Source organism: Syngnathoides biaculeatus, chromosome 18, assembly GCF_019802595.1.
Source record: "Syngnathoides biaculeatus isolate LvHL_M chromosome 18, ASM1980259v1, whole genome shotgun sequence".
NCBI classification, from domain to species: Eukaryota; Metazoa; Chordata; class Actinopteri; order Syngnathiformes; family Syngnathidae; genus Syngnathoides; species Syngnathoides biaculeatus.
Genome location: NC_084657.1, coordinates 14,106,064 through 14,127,048, shown reverse-complemented (window position 1 = coordinate 14,127,048; position 20,985 = coordinate 14,106,064). Strand labels below are relative to the sequence as shown.

Here is a 20,985-nt window from a genome sequence, read left to right as displayed (position 1 = left end):
CGCCGCCGTCGCTCGTCGTCTTTTCACGGCAACTTGATAACGTGGACCTAGCCCCCTCGGCTGCAACATGCGCACGAAAATGATTGCACAGCTGGCCAGTATGTTATTGTCGTGATGCATCTACATAATTTTGCTTCATTATTAGGCCCTCTAGGAATCGCTTTTAGTATTATTTTTTTTGACATCCCAGAAATTCATTGATTTTTTTGGGGTTTTTTTTTTTTTGAACGTGTGTACAGGGAGTCCTCGGTCTATGACTGAGATCCGTTCCTACAGTAGTGACTTAACTCGAATTTACATCGGATTCCACCATTAAAATCAGAATTTACATCAAAATACTTTGTACAAAAAAACAAAAACATTGAACTAAACAAGATGATGTACTTAGCATGATTGCTGAGAGGTGGATGGAGAAGAAGAAAGGGAGGCTGAACCTGGTCCTCAATCCTCTTCATCTCGACAAGCATCAAATAATTTTGTGATCATTGCATCCGACAGAGGAATGCGCTAAAATACGGGCTTTGTCTTTAATATTTGTCACCACGGTCGACCGACTGAAGCCTTGGTGGTGTAGGTTTCTCTCCTTTCTCCAATCGTTTTATGATCTTGAGATACGTTTCCATGGCCATGGATTTTGTTTGGGCTCCAGAAGCGTTGCGAAAAGACAACGCTTTCTTCTTTGGGGGCGATAATGTCTAAAAAGGACGGCAAAAAATGCAAAGATTCTCCCGGCGGACAAACACGGACAAGCATTCGCCAGACAAAATGGCGGACAGGGGGCAGGCATTGGTAAGACAAAAAGTCTTAGGTCGATACCGTCTTAACCTGAAGACTCCCTGTATTCTGATGTGAATCTGGTGGTGAAACCTCAAAACTGATTCAGATTCACTGGTTCTGGTAAATTGGGGGGGAATCAGTCCAAGACGCCAATTTCGACATGCCACACCAAATTGGGCACTAACGGGACAGGAAGTAGCCTATTTTGGTGAGCAGGACTCCGTGGAAAGCTCAAGACTCCAGTTTTACCAACTTCCACAAAATGGGTTGAGTATGTCTTTGATAACTGGACAAAAGAAAATGTTAGTTAGTAAGCTAGTTGCCAATTTTGGTTTGAAGCAGGGGGGAATTCCTTCAGTCGCGTTCCCGGGAACCTTCGAAAAACAAAATTCCTGTCACCAGTTTCACTAATTGACACCAAATTGTGTGGCCGTGTCTCTCATAAAAAGATGCATAAAATTGAAATTGAACAGGAACTCGAGGATGGTATGAAGCAAGCATTGTGTCCGAATTCCAGGAATCTTATTTTGGCTAACTCCTAGGACCAAATGAGCACCGATTGGATAAATTCCCAAGTTTTTATGACTATGCTGTTAATAGTGATGGAGCAAGTTATCGAAGAAGAGTTTCATATTTGTGGATTGCTGCCTGGACGATTTTGACACGTATAAATCTCTGGGTTTGTTTCCCGTCCGACCACATCAGGATACGCCATCCTGCAGGCCATCATGGAGAGGGCCGGCCAGAACAACTGGCAGGTGAGCGCCATCTGCGTGGAGAACTTCAACGACGCCAACTACCGGCGGCTCCTGGAAGACCTGGACCGGCGGCAGGAGAAGAAGTTTGTGATCGACCTTGAGGCCGAGAGGCTGCAGAACATGCTGGAACAGGTCAGGTGCTTGGGGGCCTCAAGAGCGGCACCGGGAGAACGCAGTCGGCGTGTCGTCTTTGTTCTTCGCAAAATTTTCCACACGACGATACTAATATTTTGGTTACTATACTGAGAGTATCACAATATTTTAATGAATATAGCAATATAATCTGGTATAAACTGTTTTCTACGTTACATTCACTGTTTCTAGGATACATCAGTACAGAAGACCAAGTTCTAGATAGATGTGTACGGATTTTTCCCCCCAAGTATGGCGCTTTGAAGCGCTAATGGAGACGATATGAATGTCTTTCTCTTTCCATGTATCCGGCGTGGTTGGCTTTAATCAGTTCATCGATGTTTGTTTGGCGGTCTTCGAGTGCCCGTTGTGATCTCTCGCGGCGTTCCACTTCGGCGTAGACACGCTCATCTTCCTCCTCCCCCTGCGCTCGTCTTCCTCACATCTTTTCCGCAAGGGCAACTGGTGTCTGTTCAATTATTCACCGAATCTCCGCTCTTGACATCTACCAAGCCGTTTAAGTTTTTCACACATGGGGCGCTTTTTTTTTATGCCCCCCCCCTTCACTTCAAAATCGCAAAAAAATGGAAAAATGTATATTTAGAATTTAATTGGAAAAAGATGACACGCTTTACCACCGAAACAGTCTGAAAATGGATCTTATTGAAATTCATATTTTCACAATATTTTATTCTCGATAATAGTAGCATAAATTACAGTAACAGTACTATATTTGCCGCAAAATGATGATAGTGTCATAATGTTTTATGCCCATAAAGAAGGTATCACAATAATGTTGCCCATATGATCTCGATAGCTTTACACTACTAGGATAATATTTTGACCACTATGATAATTATATTATGGTGTTTTGCCTCAATAATATACTGTAAGTATCACAATATTTTTTGCTTCAACATATTATCCACAAATCTTGCCACAGTAACGGTTACATCCCATCATTTGTCATATGACTTCCTCCTTCTGAAGCCCTCGCTTCTAATTGGCTCTCTGCGGTCATGTGCTGTTCTGAAGTAGTCTCAAACATGACTTATTTTTCCAAATAATACATTTTCCCCCAAGATAAGAGCAGCAAAATGATATATGCCTTCAATGATGTTCGCGCCGTGAAATTCTGCTCCATTAACAAGCGTGGAGTGTTTGGATACTTATTCTTTGAGAGGAATAATATAATAATATTTTCCCCATGCTTAAAAAAAAAAAATAGTATCTCGATAACACTCCCCATTGTTATATTTGTAACCAGGTGGTATTATGAATAGCTTTCTATTTATGATGAACGCGAGATTTCTGACGTCACGCTCGTTTCCACTCTGCACTTTTGGACTTCCTTTCAGTCGCCCTTTGAAGCTTTTTTAAAAATTATTATTGTATTATTATTATCCTCCCAAAGCTCTCCAGAGAGATTCAAATTGTTTCTCACTGCTTGGTTGACACTCTCAGCAAGTGGTTGTCCGGTGGGATTTTACGGCAGATGTCATCTTTCAAAATTGGTTTTTATCAACACGTAGCTTGTGTGTGTGTGTGTGTGTTTGTGTTTCATTGTCTGAACGTATTTACATCCGGTCACGCTAGCTGGCCTGTCGCGCGCATGGCTCACCGCAATTAGCGTACGACAATGTCACGCGGTCAATTGTAACGCCCCCCCACCCACCCACCGCGCCCCCTCTCCGTCTCTCTTTGCAGATCGTCAGCGTGGGGAAGCACGTCAAAGGCTACCATTACATCATGGCCAACCTGGTGAGCGCAAAGCAACATTATTGACTTGTCTTCTTTGTGCAATGGTAAACTTTTTAATAAGTCGAACACCTGCGAGATCGCGCAATGGAGTAAGTCGAGCGAAAATTTCATCCGTGTCGCGCGAAAGCTTGCTATTCAATCTGCCGTTGAGAGTTTAAAGAAATAGTCTCTGGGATTTGCTTTTATTTTGTTTTCTTTTTACCCTACGAGTTGAATTTCATTTGCTTTTTTCACAGTATTAGCACAGCGGAAGCTCGTGCATGTGACGTCACCATTTTCACGGCGCCATATTGAAGGTCAAACAGAGCTGCTCGACATTGTGGGAGACATTGAACCGGAGCAGAAAACTCACAATGCCCAAGACTTGTTGTGCTGTTGGTTGTTACAACAGACGCGACAGATATTCAAAGAGGTCATTTTATAGAATACCGGCTGAAAAGACGAGAAAAGAACGATGGATTTCGGCAATTAAACCTGATGGATGGCGCCCAACCAAATACACACTCGCCTGTGTAGCGATCACTTCACTTCAGGCAGGAATTATTCCTCTCAATCGCAAATTCCCAACAAGTATTTATCATGGCAAGTTGGCTCATTTGAGAACAATGCGTTTAAAAAAAAAAACAAACGACAGGCAGTCTTCTCCAACGTACACGGAAGCGTTTTGCGGCCACACCTTAAACTTCAGTAAACCTCACAGCGACAGACTTTTTTTTTTTTTTTTTTAATATGCATTGTTCTCAAATGAGTCCAATGCGTATTTTTTAAAAAAAGCAAATAACCCGTCAGTCACACAGAGGTTTACCGAAGTTCAACGTGTGGCCTCAACGCGCTTCTGTGTACGGGGGCTGAAGCCTATCGCAGCGTTTTTTTGTTTTTTTTAAATACGCATTGGACTCATTTGAGAACAATGCATATTTAAAAAAAAAAAAAACGTCTGTCACTGAGAAGTTTACCAAAGTTTAACGTGTGGCCGCAACACGCTTCTGTGTACGAGGAGCAGACATGCTGTCTTTTTTTTCCAATCATAGTTAATAAATGCAAGTTTGTGTACAATCAGTGGTCACTTATTTAAATATTGGTATTTGTATTGAAAAAATCTGAGTGGCTCCATCACTATGTGGGATTTATTCCTGATTGAGAACAGATGCAGCAACAAAGTATTTGTACGCGTCCAGACTTTTATGCCTTTCAAACTCTTTTGTGTAAATCTCGACAATTTACTCACCAGATCCATGTGTAGATCCAGTTGTCCAAAACAAGCGGAAGCAGGACAATAGTCCAATTTCTTATCGGCGAAAACATCAACTTCGGCATTAAATATCGGTCATCTATGCCAAGTGCCTCTCATTTTTCCTCGTACCTTCCTTTATTAGAACTTTCTAAATGTTTAACGAAAACTCTGGGCGTCGTCCTATGATACATATTTTCACTTTGTCTCAACGGACTTAAAATTGAACAATGTTATGTTTGACCGTAAATATGGTCAGTCACATGACGTAGGTGCACGAGGTCTATTGGCGTAAACTATTGTTTGATCTTAGAGGTTCTTCTTTATTCCATTCGGAATGTTCTGTTTATGTATTTTATATGATGTCACGACATAGTTACCTACAATAATAACCTAAATTCTAATATTTGTTCAATTAAATTTTATTAATTTATTCCCAATATGTAGTATGTCTCTTGGCTGCATTTCTTCTGATACATATTTATTACACTATAGATGTTGATTTTTTTTTTTTTTTTTTTTTTTTTGTCCAATCAGATTTCAGCCTTTCTGTTGCCATGTCCAGATAATCTGCCCTTCAGAGTCAGGAGAAACTTAAAACTATATTATAAACGGGAGAATCACATTTCAGATTCATCCTCACATGGCCAGAGCGCTGGCAGTCGATGACATCATCATTATTCGCTCTTCTGATTGGCTAGTCTGAGCGATCGGATGTTTAATTTATTTACATTTAATAATCAGCGGCTGTGGTGAGTATGATGGATTTTGTGGAGTTTAGTTTAGTTTATTTGATAAATATCGATTCCTGTGTGGCACAGACAGATTGCATTATTTAATAGTAATGTTGGTTTTGAGAATTTTGACAGGGTAGTGATGTTATTAAGAGATGGATTAAGTTGATTATGGTACATAATGCACATCCCACCATTGAAATAAACGTATCATTGTCTTGATTTTGTTAAAAACACTGCTAAATCCTCAGCATGGTGCTGCAACTGGCTAGCGCGATGGGCTCACTGTTCTGAGGTCCAGGGTTTGATCCCCGCCGTGCCTGTGTGGAGTTTGCATGTTCTCCCCGTGCCTGCGTGGGTTTTCTCCGGTTAGGCACTCCAGTTTCCTCCCACATTGCAAAAAAAAAAAAACATGCAACATTAATTTGACACTCTAAATTGCCCCTCGCTGTGATTGTGTGTGCAATTGGCTAGCAACCACTTCAGGGTGTGCCCGAAGTTAGCTAAGATGGGCTTCAGGACTCTTGCGACCCTTGTAAGGATAAGCAGCTCAGGAAATGGACGGATGGATTTTTTTTATGACGAGTTATTTCAGTGGCAATTGTGGAACCGGGGTATAATTTTGTGCAGTATTGAGTCGCGGAGGTGTCGAAAGGCAAAACCAAACGGCAATCAGCGCGCCCCTCCGCATCGCCGATTCCTCCCGTGACGAGTCTTTGTGCTCGTCTCCCCCCCCCCCCCCCCCCCCTCAAGGGTTTTAAGGACATCAATCTGGAGCGCTTCATGCACGGCGGCGCCAATGTGACGGGCTTCCAGCTGGTCGACTTCAGCAATTCAATGGTCATCAAACTGATGCAGCGCTGGAACAAGCTGGATCAGAGGGAGTACCCGGGCTCCGATGCACCGCCCAAGGTAAATGCGACAGATATAGTATAACAATCATATCATATATTATTTTGACCAGGTTAACAATAAATAGTGTTGTGATATTTTTTTTTCTAAAATCCAGATGAATAACTGTTGCCCCATACTATAAAGATATTTCTCACCAATGACAATAGTGTCACATTGGTACAGTATTGCAATATTTTTCTCCGATGATGAAAGTATCGTGATACTTTTCCTTGGATAACGTTAGTATCACAAAATTTGGCACGCAATATATGTGCATACAGTAGGAAAATATCACAATATTTTTGCCACTACCAAAGTTGTATCTTTATATTATGACAATATTATTCAAATAGTATTTTGCCTACAATCACGTTACTATCATAATAATTTACCCTCAGTAAAAATGGCATCACAGTATTTTACGTTGTCACAACAGTATCACAAAATATGACAATAGTCAATGACAATTTTTGACCTCATATTTAGGACATGATAGCAAAAGTATTACCATATTTTGGTTACAGTAACAAACACGATATTTTGCTTTAAGTATCATGACATTTTTCATGTAATGATGTTGTATCTCAATACAATAACATTAGCATTGCGATATGTTTACACTCAAAATAGTAAAAATGAAAAAAGGATCACAATATTTTTTCCTTTGTGTACACTAGCCTGGCAACCTTTTTATAATGAGTCATTTTTCAATCCAAAAACTCAAGTAGCACATTTTGGCTAATACACATAACTCTACAATGAAGATATTTTGATACTTTGACGACAATTTTATCAGTAAGCATCTTGCCTCTGATGTAAAAGATTAGATTTAAAGTCATAAGGTCGGCCCGCGTTGGTCCTCCTCGTCATCTGCAGCCGTGTGACAGAATGACCCACTTTACTCTTTTTTTTTTTTTTTTTTTTTTTTTTGGTGTATTATTATACTGCATTTATGAAGCAGCTGCAGCGGTGTGGAAAGAGTGCGAGTCAAGCTTATGTACGTGTGCGTCTGATGGATGGGAGCGCTTCGATTAAAAGTTTACACCGCGGAGCAATTTCACACAACCACGTGCGCGTGTGTCTACGTGGGTGTGCATCTTATCTGTGCCGAGTTCCTCGGTAAATTGCCCGCGCTCCGGAAACTCAAATTTCAATCTGAGGTACGGGGGGGGGGGGGTGATATTTCCAGGAAACATCTGAATATCGCCATAACACAGTCATGAATCATCATCATAAGCTTCACTTCACTCCTGACCGTACCCATGCTGGTCATAAATGTGCATAAGATATGCACTGGATGAAAGGAGTACTGCGCTCAATTCCACCCCACCCACCCCCCCAGTCCCAAACAAATGCATTTAATGACAACTCTAAATTGCCCATAGGTGTGAATGTGTGTGCAGATGGTTGTATCTTTCTACGTGCCCTGTGATTGGCTGGTAACCAGTCTGTGGTGTACCCGCGTCCTGCCTGAAGATAGCTGGGATAGGCTCCCTTGTGAGGATAAGCGGCTAAGAAAATGAATGGATACACAATGGTGGTATGGTGATCAGCTGGAAAGCGTTGGCCTTGCAGTTCTGAGGACCCGGGTTCGATCCCGGCCACGCCTGTGTAGAGTTTGCATGTTCTCCCCATGCCTTCGTGGGTTTTCTCCGGGCACTCCGGTTTCTTCCCACATCCCAAAAACATGCAACATTAATTGGACACTCTAAATTGCCCATAGGTGTGATTGTTAATGTTGTCTGTCTCCATGTGCCCTGCAATTGGCTGGCAACCAGTTCAGGGTGTACGCCGCCTCCTGCCCGTTGACGGTTGGGGTGGGCTCCAGCATTCTCACGGCCCTTGTGAGGATAAGCGGCTAAGAAAGTGGATGGTTGGATGAATACATAATAATAAAATGAATATTCCACATTCTACATAAAAAGCGAAAACAAAGTAATATTGCATAATACGACTATATTGACTGACATTCAAGAGTTACTGAATCCATTTGAACACTAGCTAACCAAAACAGGAGCTCCTAAGTGGTCTTTAAGTGACATATGGTCGCTCCACAATCTTTTGTGCATTCATGTCTAATCGTGTATAATGTTGGACTTGACTTCAGTTGTAAGAGACCGGTAAAACTAAAGGCCTTCCCCGGAATCAAATTGTGTGTCGTGGAAGTCCGCACCGCAGGCCTCTCGTCGGCGTGACGAAGAGAACAATAAAGTCACTGCGACTTGGGCGCTAATGAAAAGGAGTCACCCCCAGCCGGAAGCAAAGCTGATGAACTCTCGCTCGCCGGGATGATTAAAGTCAGACCCCACCCCCCACCCCCCCTCCCCATCCTCCACCCCTTCTTCGCTTGGGATAAGCGCTCACTCTTCATCTTTACACCACCACCCTCGATTAGGTCCCTGAATTTGGGGAGGCTAACGGACGACTTATGAGAGAGACGAACGCAACTTTACTTGTGTCATGACGTTGCATCCATCCAGACACTTTCTTTGCCGCTTATCCTCACAAGGGTCGCGGGGAGTGCTGGAACCTATCCCAGCTGTCAACGGGCAGGAGGCGGGGTACGTCGAGACAAACTCATTCACAATCACACCTAGGGGCAATTTAGAGGTCCAATCAATGTTGCATGATTTTGGGATGTGGGAGGAAACCGGAGTGCCCGGAGGAAAACCCACACAGGCACAGGGAGAACACGCAAACGCCACACAGGCGGGGCCGGGATTGAACCCGGGACCTCAGAACTGCGAGGCCGACGCTTTACCTGCTGCTCCACCGTGCCGACCCGACTTTGCATCATCAACATCCAATTTGACGACATTCTTTGAACGACCACAGAACACGTAGCAACTTTTCGATCTTACGCTGCCTGTCGAGGAAACAAATGACGTGAAGTTGATTCTCTATATCAGAATGCGCCCACAAAAAAACGGATTTTGCACATTTTGTCAGTACTTCTACAGAACATGAGCAGCTGTCGATTTGTTGGAGTTCTTACACCTGCACGTTTACATTTTTTTTTTTAACAGCCCATTTAGGCAGGAAATCACTTCGACAATAGCACCACAACCCACTTCACCCTATCACCATGGAAACGTTACAGTACGCGTTGATGGAAGTGCTGCAGAATATTTACCTAGTATTTTTCTTGTGTTCTGCATCAAAATCAAAATGGCCCCAGAAGAAACTTCCAGTAGCAGTATTATATTACATCACACTTCTGGACCCGCTAAAGATCTGATTAATGATTAATTTTATGGCGCCACCCATCTCTGTAGCGCATGATTTGATTGAAGAAGAAAACTTTGTCAAAATAACATTTCCAGTTGCTCCCAACAAATTCCCAAATTGACACATGAATTCATCGCACCTTCCAGTACACTTCGGCGTTGACGTACGACGGGGTGATGGTGATGGCCGAGGCCTTCAGGAACATGCGCAGGCAGAAGGTGGACATTTCCCGACGAGGGAACGCCGGCGATTGCCTGGCCAACCCCGCCGCGCCGTGGAACCAAGGCATCGACATGGAGCGTACTCTCAAACAGGTGGCGAGCAACGCGAACGCCGGGTCCCGTCCGAGTTGATCGGGTTTGGGAAATGATTACCACCCGCACCCCTCCGTGGGAAATAACATCTGTTCCGTTTTTGTTCAGGTGCGGCTGCAGGGATTAACAGGTAATGTCCAGTTTGACCACTACGGCCGCAGGGTCAACTACACAATGGACGTGTTTGAGCTGAAGAATAACGGACCAAGACGGGTAAAAGCAGTCACGCCGAGCTTCCCTCATTCCTCCATCACGTCATCCATCTTTTCACACTCGCTGTGTTTCAAGCCATGATGGTTAGGGCTGGGGTTGACTTAATATAAATATTTGACTTTCGATCCAGAAAAAAAGTGCTTGAATACAAAACAAACAGCTGACTTCAAATCGACCACATACTTCAAATTCAGAGATGACTTTATAAAGCCCAAGCGTCATCCCTATAAACGTTCTAAAACAGATATTGAAATTAAAAATACATATAACATGATTCACTCCAATGTTTATACGAAAAAATTAATATGAGCAGAGAGCGCGTCATCCATGCGCAAAGTTGCGGAAGTTGTCATCCGGCAGCCAGGCGGTCACCATATTGACTGCATCTACTGTCCGTGATGTCACCGCGGAAAACACGCCGTGGCTCCTACTGTGGGGGACAAACACGCCCCTTCAGACACGGAAGCTCTTTTCGAAGAAGAGAACATCTCACAACCGAGTGAAGTGTCCGGGGCAATATTACCCTATCGTTTCGAGCCATATTTAAATGATATGCGGATCACTTCTAATTAGCAAAAGACTCCCAGACAGTATGTATGAGCCGGTTAGGCACGGCTTGGGCGGCGGCTCGTCCGCCCACCTTCGTGAGACACGGGAGCTCGGCCGAAGCCGCGATCGGCAGACGGGCACATCGACACATTTAGCACCTCTGACTTACGTAACGCGAATCTTTTGTTACGTTATGAAATGATTACGTCGTCCCCAACCCAACTATTGTTTTTTTTAGTAGCTCTATACACACCTACCTGTCATTCGGAACCCACGAAGCTCTTGTCCATTTTTCACGACGAACCGGGTCTCTTGGAAACTTACGAAGGGTAAATCCATCCTCCCGAGTGTTCGAGCAATATTCGGCAATGCAACGAGCCGGCAATGTGGCTAACACGAAGGAACAAAGAGCTACCTTCCCGCAGGTAAAACTTATACAGAGTCCGCTTGAGTGCGCTACTGCCCTTAACATCACTTCCTGTTTCTTGTCGAAAACAAATCCCTCGAGAGGATTTTCATGGCGGGAGTTACAAAAAGCCATATACGTCAAAATCATGTCTTGTGGTGAAAAAACGGATAGGTCCATACCGGCTGCCATTTTTTTCATTAATAACATACTAAAAATCATTGTCATCATCACCTTTTCATGACAGTGGCACTTTAATTAAACACCTTACTTCAAACGTGTGGCCAATTTGACTTGATTTCAAATAAACAGCTTACTACAAATAAGACTTGAATCAAAGACCTTACTTCAAGCAAATGCCAGACTTCAAATGAGCAGTTTCTCAAAATATGAAATATAGAACCTGCATCAAATGCTTTAAAAAGCCTTACTTTAGATCAACATTGTTTCAAATCAACACCTTGCATGGTTTACCCCAGATAAATCACATGACTGCCAATGGATTCCTTACGCAAAGTAAGCTTCAGATGTCAAATTAAAAGAAAAAAAAATGACTACAAATAAATGGGTGCCTTCAAATAGCTGATTTCAAATGAACGCGTCACTTCAAAATGAGCTGTCAGCCACTTTCCGTTAATGCCGAGAGGAGGAACGAATGCGAGGAGTGCGAAAATCGTGGGAAATGGTCAAAAGGGGGAGAGCGGATGCGACGGCGGCGAGGAGGGCGAGGGGAGCTGGTTGGTGCTTCCATCAATCAGATGCTGCTTTGGCCCGTCTCCGCTCACACACTGAAGGTCCTGTTGGGACACACACGATGTGTGTCGCTCGCCCTCACATTTGTCACCTCCCTCAATCATCGGCGCCGGAGGTGGCAGACAATCACGGCCCTTTGCGCTCTTTGTTTCAGCGGCATCCATCCGTGAAACCGCTGCTTGTTTTGGCCCTCAAAGCTTCCGTTCAGCTCGCAGCTAATGACGTCCGACGAGACTTGAAATCGTCCGAGTCGCGATCGTGCTCGGAATGAGCTGAATTTAAAACTTACCTCGCTCCCTTTTGGCAAAAGTCACATTTAGCATTAACCCTAACCCTAATCCGACATTCTGTTAATACAAAAGAAACGAGTCTCTCAACCAATCAGTGAACAGCGTCGTGTCTTGATTCGTCCACTTATTAACTTTTGTACAAATATATACCTCTGCCGAAGTAAACATCCCACTTATGTCTATCATTGTTTTAATTCAAATAAATGTCACACTTCAAATAAACATTGCGTCTAAATAAATATTATAGCAACACATCAAATCAAAGACTAATCAGCATTTCATTTCAAACAAGACTTTGCCTCAATCTTGTCTATTTCCAGTTACTCTTCTGTCTTCAATTAATACCTTACTTCAAATAGATTCCTTCCTGTAAATAAGTGCCTACCTTAAAATGAAGATCTTACTTCAAATAATCATCTCACTCAGAATCTCCTGACTGTAAATACCGTCATTTCCGACTATAAACCGCGACTTTTTTTCACACGCTTTCAACCCTGCGGTTTATGCGGTGATTTGGCTAATTTGTAGCTAACGGCCGCTCGGGGGAACTCGAGCGGAAAAGGTAAGCGTGAGACTGTTGAAATATATGTGCTGAGGAAGTGACATTTAATGGTCCGGCCCTGTTAGCAATGTGCTAGCGTGTGACTCCCGTGTCTCAGTGATTTTTACTGGTATGTTTTTTTTTTTTAACCGGACCTATAATGCGTGGCACTAGCATTAGCGTGGCGCTAGCATGAGCGTTAGCCTGGCACTAGCATTAGTGTTAGCGTGGCTCTATAGCGTTATCATGGCGTTAGCGTTGGCATTAGCGCAGCGGCGCTAGCGTGAGCATTCGCCTGGTGCTATCGTTAGTGTTGCTCTATAGCATTAGCGCAGCATTAGCATTAGCGCAGCGGCGCTTGCATGAGCATTCGCCTGGTGCTATCGTTAGCGTGGCTCAAAAGGGTAGCGTGGCGTTAGCGTTAGAATTAGCGCAGCGGCGCTAGCATTAAACTCTCGGTGTACTATCTTTCTTTGTAAATATCTCGTTTCAATGTGGGCACTTGCGGCTTTTACACAGCTGCGGCGTATGTTTGTATCAAATGATATTTCCTTCACAATTGTACTGGGTGAGGCTTATAACCAGGTGCGCTCTGTAGGCCGGGAATTACGGTATGTTTCTCTTCAAATAAACATCATAATCTTGTCCTAAAATAAACACCTTACTTTAAATAAACACCCTCCCGTAAACCCCCCAGTTTAAATTAAAATTTCACTTCAAATCAATGCCTCGCCGCAAATAAACAAACGAAACCCTCACTTTATTTGCAGATAAATGTTTACCTTAAAATCGATGCCCGAGTGACTAAACAAAGGCCCGGTCCTCTCTGCCGTTGTGCAAATGAACACAAACAGCTCCACGTGAATCGTCTCGGCCCGAGGCGGTTGTCATCTTACATTGCGTTTCCTACAGATCGGCTACTGGAACGACGCCGACAAACTGGTGCTGATCCAGGACTCGCCGCTGCTCCCCAACGACACATCCGGCATGGAAAACCGCACCGTGGTGGTCACCACCATCATGGTAAGAAAAAAAAAAAGAGCCAGGATTTGTACTACCAAAACGCTTTGTTGATTACAATTTGTTGCAAAACGACGCGGATCTTAACACCTCGAGGAAACGCGCAGGAGACCCGACACGGGTGGTAAACGATGATCCCAGCTGCAATTGTAGCCCTCATTCTCAATAATTTGATTTGCGCAATGTGCCGCAACGACGACGTGCTTCAGATTTCGACACGTGCTGTTTGAGCCTTTGCAACGCAGCTGCTCATTTACTGCTATTTAGAAGAAACACACACACACAAAAAAAAGCCCAGAAAATTTTTTATAAATGAGTTCCAGATCCAGCTTACGTTGTAACAAGAACATGCAAATTCCACACAACGCGAGGCCGGATTTGAACCCGGATCCACAGAACTGTGAGGCAAATGTGCTAACCATCCGCTGCTCTAACTTGTTTGAAGAAATCTTCCCAAGTCAAATTTTTAATTTTTATCGCAGAGGATACGTGCCAGACCCACTTATGATAGATGAAACTCCACAATATACAGAACAAATCAAACTATTGGGATTGTTTTATGTATTTATATTTGCACTTTTTAGCTCTCCATATAATAATAACGCTATTCATCACTTTCAGTCGAAGTTAACTATAAAACTGACATAAAAATAAAGCAGATGAAACATATTTAAACACATTGAAATAACAAGTCTGCTAGCTTAATGCTAACATATAATGGAAGTTGCTATAGACAGGCTAACCAAAATTAGCATCGTTCTTCCAGTAATCATGAACACTTCAACACACACGAAGCAGCCACGCATAAAAACGGGGAACGCAGTCGTCCTCAATTCATCTTTTTGTCTTTATCACGCTGCATCTCTTCAGCGCTGCCTTACATGCCTGGTCCCGACCCAACGCATGAAACGTGAAATTCAAACTCGCATGTATGCAATAATCGCTGCAATAATCTGCGCTACAGTGCGTGGGACACTAATATCGTTTTAAGGCCGGGTGATTTTGCGAGAGCGTAAACGGAGCGGCCGAGCGATGTCGCGGGAGCCGAGGTTTGGGGGTCACCAGCTCAAGCACAATCCTCCCCTCTTTTCAGCCCGCGGTGTGGAACCCCATTTTAAGAAACTGAGCCCCCCCAGCCGGACAGCAAGAGGGACTTGACACGAGAAGACGAGCCCCAAAGCAACCCCGAAAGACACGGACGCCCCGCCCCCCCTTTTTAAAAAGCAAACGGAGCCGTAATGGAATGCAAACGGGTGGAAAGGAGGATAAGCACGCCGCTGTCTTTGTCCTTGTGTGTCATGCATTTCACGCTCCGTGTTGTGATCAGAAACATCCTTCAATTTGGGATTCTTACCCTCCCCCCCCCCCCCCCCAGCCCCCTCCGCGAAAACCTGTCCACCGAGCAGACAATGAATGTCAAAGTGATTTCCTGTTTCGCTGTAAATCTGTCAATCGGTGCCGGGGATACCTGCCTCGCCGTAGATTACACAGACTAACGGGCGCCGGTTTGCGCTTCTCGGCATCTCTTTGGCCATGTCGGTGGCGCGTGCCGATGTTTTATTGCGCTCGACAAACGTGCTCCAAACCATTTGTTAGCTTCACGCTAACATAAACAAACCCGCATCGTATATTTTACTCTCAAAAGAGATTTTTTGTTGGTCGATTTTGAAGTAATTGAGGCAAAATTAAACGCTCATGGACGTGACATAACCCACAGAAATGTTTATTGAAGTAAAGCGTTTAATTTTTCAGAAGGTTGTTTATTTGAAGTAACGTTTATTTAAGCAACGTTTTCATAGAATTGAAACTATTTGTTTATAACATATTTATTATATATTGGAATTTAGGCATTTATGCTATTTTAGGGTTAGGATTATGTTTTTAAGTGATGTTTATTGAACACAGGCGTTTCTTTGGAGTGGTGTTTTTTTTTACTGTACATCAGGAATTCATTTTATGTAACTTATTTGAAGTAAGCCATTTATTTGTAAGTAAGTAAGATATGAATTGTGTTAAATAGAAGAAATGCAAGTTGTTTGAAATAAGGTAATTTGGCTATATTTGAAGTGTTTTCTTGAGGTAACTTATTTGAAGTCAGGTGTTTATTTGGAATAATATGTTTACATATTTTATTTGAAGGCATTTATTTAAATTAGGCGAGTTGTACTACTTATTTGAAAGAAGTTATTTAAAAGTAAGGTGTTCATATTTGTTTTTTTAAGTAACACCATGCATTAATTGAATGTAGTTTTTTGAAGTTAGGTGTTTATTGAAAGGGGAGCTCAGAACAGTCCAAGCAAAATTCCAAGTCAAAATCTTATTTGAGAAAATACTGTAATGTCACTTAAGGAAATTTTGCCCCCCCCCAAAAAAAGGGGTCCATCCTTATCTCAGTGATGCTGCTCTAACGAGGGCTTCCTCTTTCGTCCAATCATCGACATCGGCAAGCCAGCAGCTGCGTGGGTCCTCTGGCTGAGCTTCCGGAAATTTCTGACCGCGTCGCTTTTCCCGCTTCTTTGGCGCCGACTGCGCTCATCGCTTATCCCAACGTTGCACTGTCGACCATTTATAATCCATATCCATGTATCGAGCTAATATAAAGTCCTCAGTCATCACGTACTCAATCCTTCGCCGTTGTACCAAAACGGAGAATAGAGAGCGGAAAAACAAGACGTGATTTCTGTAAAGCGATTACGAGCGGGACGGGGGAAGAATCTTTTGAGACGAAAGCCCTCTTTGCATTTTTTTGCTCTTTGTCTTGAAATCCCCGTGAAATCAGCCGGATTCGCCGTCTGTCTTCCAGCATTTTTGCTGTTCCCGGTGATATTGTTCTCACAAATACATAAAGCGACGTTTGGAAATTATAAAGGAACTGTTCCTAGTTAGTACAGTGTAATAACATCAGTATAGAGACTCTTGAGAGCACAACTGCAACCATGGAACTCCAACTTTTTTCTACACGGGAAGTAGATCACGTCACATAGCGAAATTATTTTTAATGCGACGCGGAAAATCTCTCTTAGTGTTCTGAACTCCTTTTTTAATGTACTGATATCTCAACTTTTCATGGTCAAATAAAATTGTAACTTGAAATTACAAGAAACAACATACAGTGTTTCAAATAAACTCCTGACTTCAACTAAACAACATAATTTAAATGAACGCCTGACTTCAAATCAACTACATACTCTAATTAAACACCTTCAAATAAATACCATAAAATACGGATAAAATACCACCATTTTTTAAAAATCATAACATCAAGGCGGAATTTTGGCAGGAAAAAAAAGTCGATCATTGAAATGTTTTCTGGTTCTTCTCTTTTAACGGTTTTCACAAGACAGTAACCCAAAAGGTAGAAAATCAATCATCAACTTTGTTCCTCCCCCCCATCGTTCCGGGTCGGTACCGTTTGTGTAGAACACTGATACATTCAAGGGTTTATTGGCTAGAGATGCCACAGGGAATCTGATATCTATCGCCAGGTCTACGTTCCCTCCCCATTCCGTGTGGACGTACCGGTAGTTTGTACAGAACGGCGACAATGGGGGGTAAAAAGGCAGGAAAATGCTATCATTTATCGGCAGTATCAAACAGCCTACAAATACCCTTCTGTCCTTTCACACCTCTGATACTACCCCGGAAATCGGAAAACTGAAATTTAGCGCTCCCTTTCGGGGTGGTCCCCTACTTTACAGAACGGTGACGTCACATTTTCCAGCCGTCGTGAACGGGGGTAGAGCCTCTGTCCCACCCCTCGCGGCTCTTGAATTACCCCTGAAAGCGGAAAATTGCAAATGAAGGCAGGATAATGAGGTTGTTTACTGGTAGTGTAATGCTCAAAGTTTGATATTAACGCCAAGGGGGTAAACATGTAGTCAAGTACTCCTTCGCTGTTCCATGTCGGTGCTGTTAATACAGAATAATAATACTGAAAATAATGGAAGATTCGGATATTTCCAGACATTCTAGCCTCTGCTACAACTCTAATATTACCTCCAAAGCAGAATATTTTCAAGTTGGCTTCCTACCCCCATTGCGCATTTGTGGTATTACAGCAACAAAGACTGGAACGTGGGGTGATGTAATAAGGCTTTCATTTATACGGAGTGTAAAAGTGCTAAAGTTGCCACTCCGGCTCTGATACTACCTCTAAAGCCGGATGCAACTGGGAATAGACACATTGCAGTTGGTGCATCCAAGCGTCTTTGATTTTACTTTGTAGTGGCTTGGGGGGGAAATCAAAAAAAAAATGTGTGGAATAAATTGGGCCTGCCTTGTTTTCAATATGTAAGGAGGCCATTTTATGTGACAAAAGTAATTTGTCCAGCGTTCCACTTTGATGACTCCGGATTGTGTTGATCCAGAACTTTTTCCACCTGTCCCAATCCGCCATCATTCGGACGTCCGGCTTGTGTTTGTCTGGAGACCCCACCCCCCACCCCCCACCCCCCCAAGTCTGACGGCAGCTCATTTTTCACTTCCCATCAGCTTTACCTCCGCTTTCTGCTTAGTCATGCTTCCCTCCCGTCTCTTTGATTTTGTGTATCATCCATCCGCATTAACATTTTGATGACTTTTTTTTTTTTAACCCCGGATTGTGCTCCGCATATGCAGCGTGAGCCCATCACGGCGATTACTCGTGCATGGCTTTTTCTTTTTCTTTTTGTTGTACCTCAGAGGGAGTGTGTGTGTGTGTGTGGGGGGGGGCACATCTCTCCCAGCAGGACGTGACGGTTTAAAGACATAAGATTTAAAGCCGCGCCCGCTTTCTCCTTTGCTGTTCAATTCCGTAATTGTCGGTTTGAAGCTCGGCTTTCGAAGAGCCGAGCGAGGGGACGACGTCGTCGCATGCGGTCGAAAAATATCGCGGTAGTCGTTGTGGTGACGTGACCAAAATTTTTCCAGAACAGGCTGCTACGTATCACAACACTATTCCAAAGTTACTGTAAACAATTGTTTTTATCCCAAAAATAAAATTGCTGTTTATACAGAGGGACTGACAAAAATTGACATTGAATATTGCCAACCGACGGCGCAAAAGCGCTACTTTTGTCTTAATGACTACTGGACCCGGTACACACTCATGGAATCTCCCCCCCCTCCCCCCCACAGCCACTTCTTACACCGCTGCTTATGCTCACCTAAATGTTATTGATGGCTGTATTGCAAAATAAACATTTACTTGTCAAATACGAACAAATTTGGTCTCCATTTACTGGACGAGTTGCGGTAAGACGTCGACATGTTTGTGCCATTCTGTCGTCCGTCGCTGTGTGACATCCGTCCGTCCGTGTCTCTGTCTGACGGTGCCTTCACTGGTTGTGGTCCCCCCACCCCTCGGCCCCTTTTGTGTAGGAGGGTCCCTACGTGATGCTCAAGAAGAACTGGGAGATGTACGAGGGCAACGACCAGTACGAAGGATACTGCGTGGACCTGGCTTCCGAGATCGCCAAACACATCGGCATCAAGTACAAGATCTCCATCGTGCCCGACGGCAAGTACGGCGCCCGGGACCCCGAGACCAAGATCTGGAACGGCATGGTCGGGGAGCTGGTGTACGGGGTGAGACGGAGCGTTTTGTTTGTCTAAAAGGGGTAAATGTGAATCCTGCTTTTTGCTGGTTTCTGCGTGAAAGGCAAAGCCGGTTCCCTGCCAGGTCTTTTTCAACTTTGTTCGTAGAAAGGAGTCGCGTACGCACCCATAGGGATTTTCACTGAAAGAAGCAGGCAAGTGAAATCAGTGTTTGTTCCGCCACCTTTGGACTAATTGCGTGAATGTGTCACTGTCTTTCTGTAATGATGAGTTCTAAGTTTCCATCGGAACTCATGCAAAATTAAATACCGCCTCGCACCATCATTAAATACTCACCCCCTTTTCCTCAGATGCAGCCGTTTTGTGTCTTTTGAGTGCCCCCCGCCCCGCTTCAAATGCGTTTCAGTAATTCAAGGCACCAGCCGTAATTATGGCGAGGTCCGAGCGTAATCGCGTTTCGTGCGCAGCGAGGAGAAGATTTATGGGCACTCTGGGCTTTTACGGCTACTGTGCAACCAAACATGTCCAGTTAAGTCCTCTTTAAAGAAAGATCATCCGGAGCACGAGAGCCAATGTTTCTTTCCGCTGGCTTCTTAAAAAAAACACATCCTTTTAACTTCGATCTTCCGAGTTGAGGTCATGCATTTGTGCAAATTGTGACAAGAAGTGTTGGGGTAATATTTCACTTCTGGAAAAGACCCGAGTCGTCTTCTTTTCCTTTCGGCTTGTCCCGTTAGGGTAGGGGTCGCCACAGCGTGCCATCTTTTTCCATCCAAGCCTATCTCGTGCATCTTCCTCTCTAACACCCAAAGTCTTCATGTCCTCCCTCACAATATCCATCCACTTATTCTTTGGTCTTCCTCTCCCTCGCTCTTTTGCCTTGCAGCTCTATCCTCAACAACCTTCTACCAATATATTCACTCTCTCGCCTCTGGACATGTCCAAACCATCGAAGTCTGCTCCCTCTCATCTTTTCTCCAAAACATCCTACTTTGGCTGTCCCTCTAGAGAGCTCATTTCTACTCCTATCCAACCTGCTCACTCTGAGCGAGAACCTCAACATTTTCATTTCTGCCACCTCCAGTTCTGCTTCCTGTTGTTTCTTCACTGCCACCGTCTCTCTCATCCGTACATCATGGCCGACCTAACCACTGTTTTATAAACTTTTCCCTTCATCCTAGCGGAGACTCTTCTGTCACTTACCACACCAGACACCTTCCGCCAGCTGTTCCAACCTGCTTGAACCCGTTTCTTCACTCACCATCGCTCTGGATTGTTGACCCCAAGTATTTGAAGTGGTCCGCCCTCGCTATCTCTTCCCCCTCCACCCCTCTCATTCATATATTCTGCAAAAGACCCTCGCGGTTTACTCAAAAGATCAAGAAACTTTTAAGGACAAATCGTCAAACACGTGATAGTGTTTCAAACTGTGTGGCTTGAAAGTGGCTCTGGATTTTTGTCCAGTCTAGTTCTTTAGCTGTGTGTGCAGAAACACGGTGACTGGGCGTTATTATGCAAATTCGATGCACGGTTGTGCCACAATGCGTCAAAGTTTCGAACAGCTTCCTCGCATAAAAACAAGAAAAGCATATTTTATTGTACTTTAGAAGAAAAAAAACAGCAACAACATTAGAATGTAAAAAAAAAATAATAATAATAATGAATGCAGCAATTCAGTTCTTTGTTCTGCTCCTTCTGGTCTGCTCACGTTGGCCACCAGAGGGCAGTATAATAAGGTCATGCAGTCAGAAATGAATATTTTTTGGAATACTGTGACTCTGTAAAATAATTTTTCATAGTGGATTATAACCCGTGAGTGTTATATATCTGTCTTCATGAGTTTTAATTA

General features: G+C 43.6%; 1 protein-coding gene across 5 annotated transcripts in view; it reads left to right on the top strand.

The window, feature by feature from the left end:
- Positions 1 to 20,985, top strand: part of LOC133491575 (glutamate receptor 4) — a 112,087-nt gene that overhangs the window by 70,823 nt on the left and 20,279 nt on the right. For 4 of the 5 annotated variants that reach the window (XR_009792439.1, XM_061802862.1, XM_061802861.1 and 1 more), the window contains exons 5-11: positions 1,483 to 1,667; positions 3,375 to 3,428; positions 6,147 to 6,305; positions 9,662 to 9,829; positions 9,938 to 10,042; positions 13,494 to 13,604; positions 18,960 to 19,166. Coding sequence is in view for 4 of the 5 variants with exons in the window: in XM_061802862.1 (XP_061658846.1) it covers positions 1,483 to 1,667; positions 3,375 to 3,428; positions 6,147 to 6,305; positions 9,662 to 9,829; positions 9,938 to 10,042; positions 13,494 to 13,604; positions 18,960 to 19,166 (989 nt within the window). In the remaining variant the exon portion in view is untranslated. Of the gene's footprint in view, positions 1 to 1,482; positions 1,668 to 3,374; positions 3,429 to 6,146; positions 6,306 to 9,661; positions 9,830 to 9,937; positions 10,043 to 13,493; positions 13,605 to 14,694; positions 18,726 to 18,959; positions 19,167 to 20,985 lie in introns of those variants that run through there. The other variant, XM_061802864.1, reaches the window with a different exon arrangement.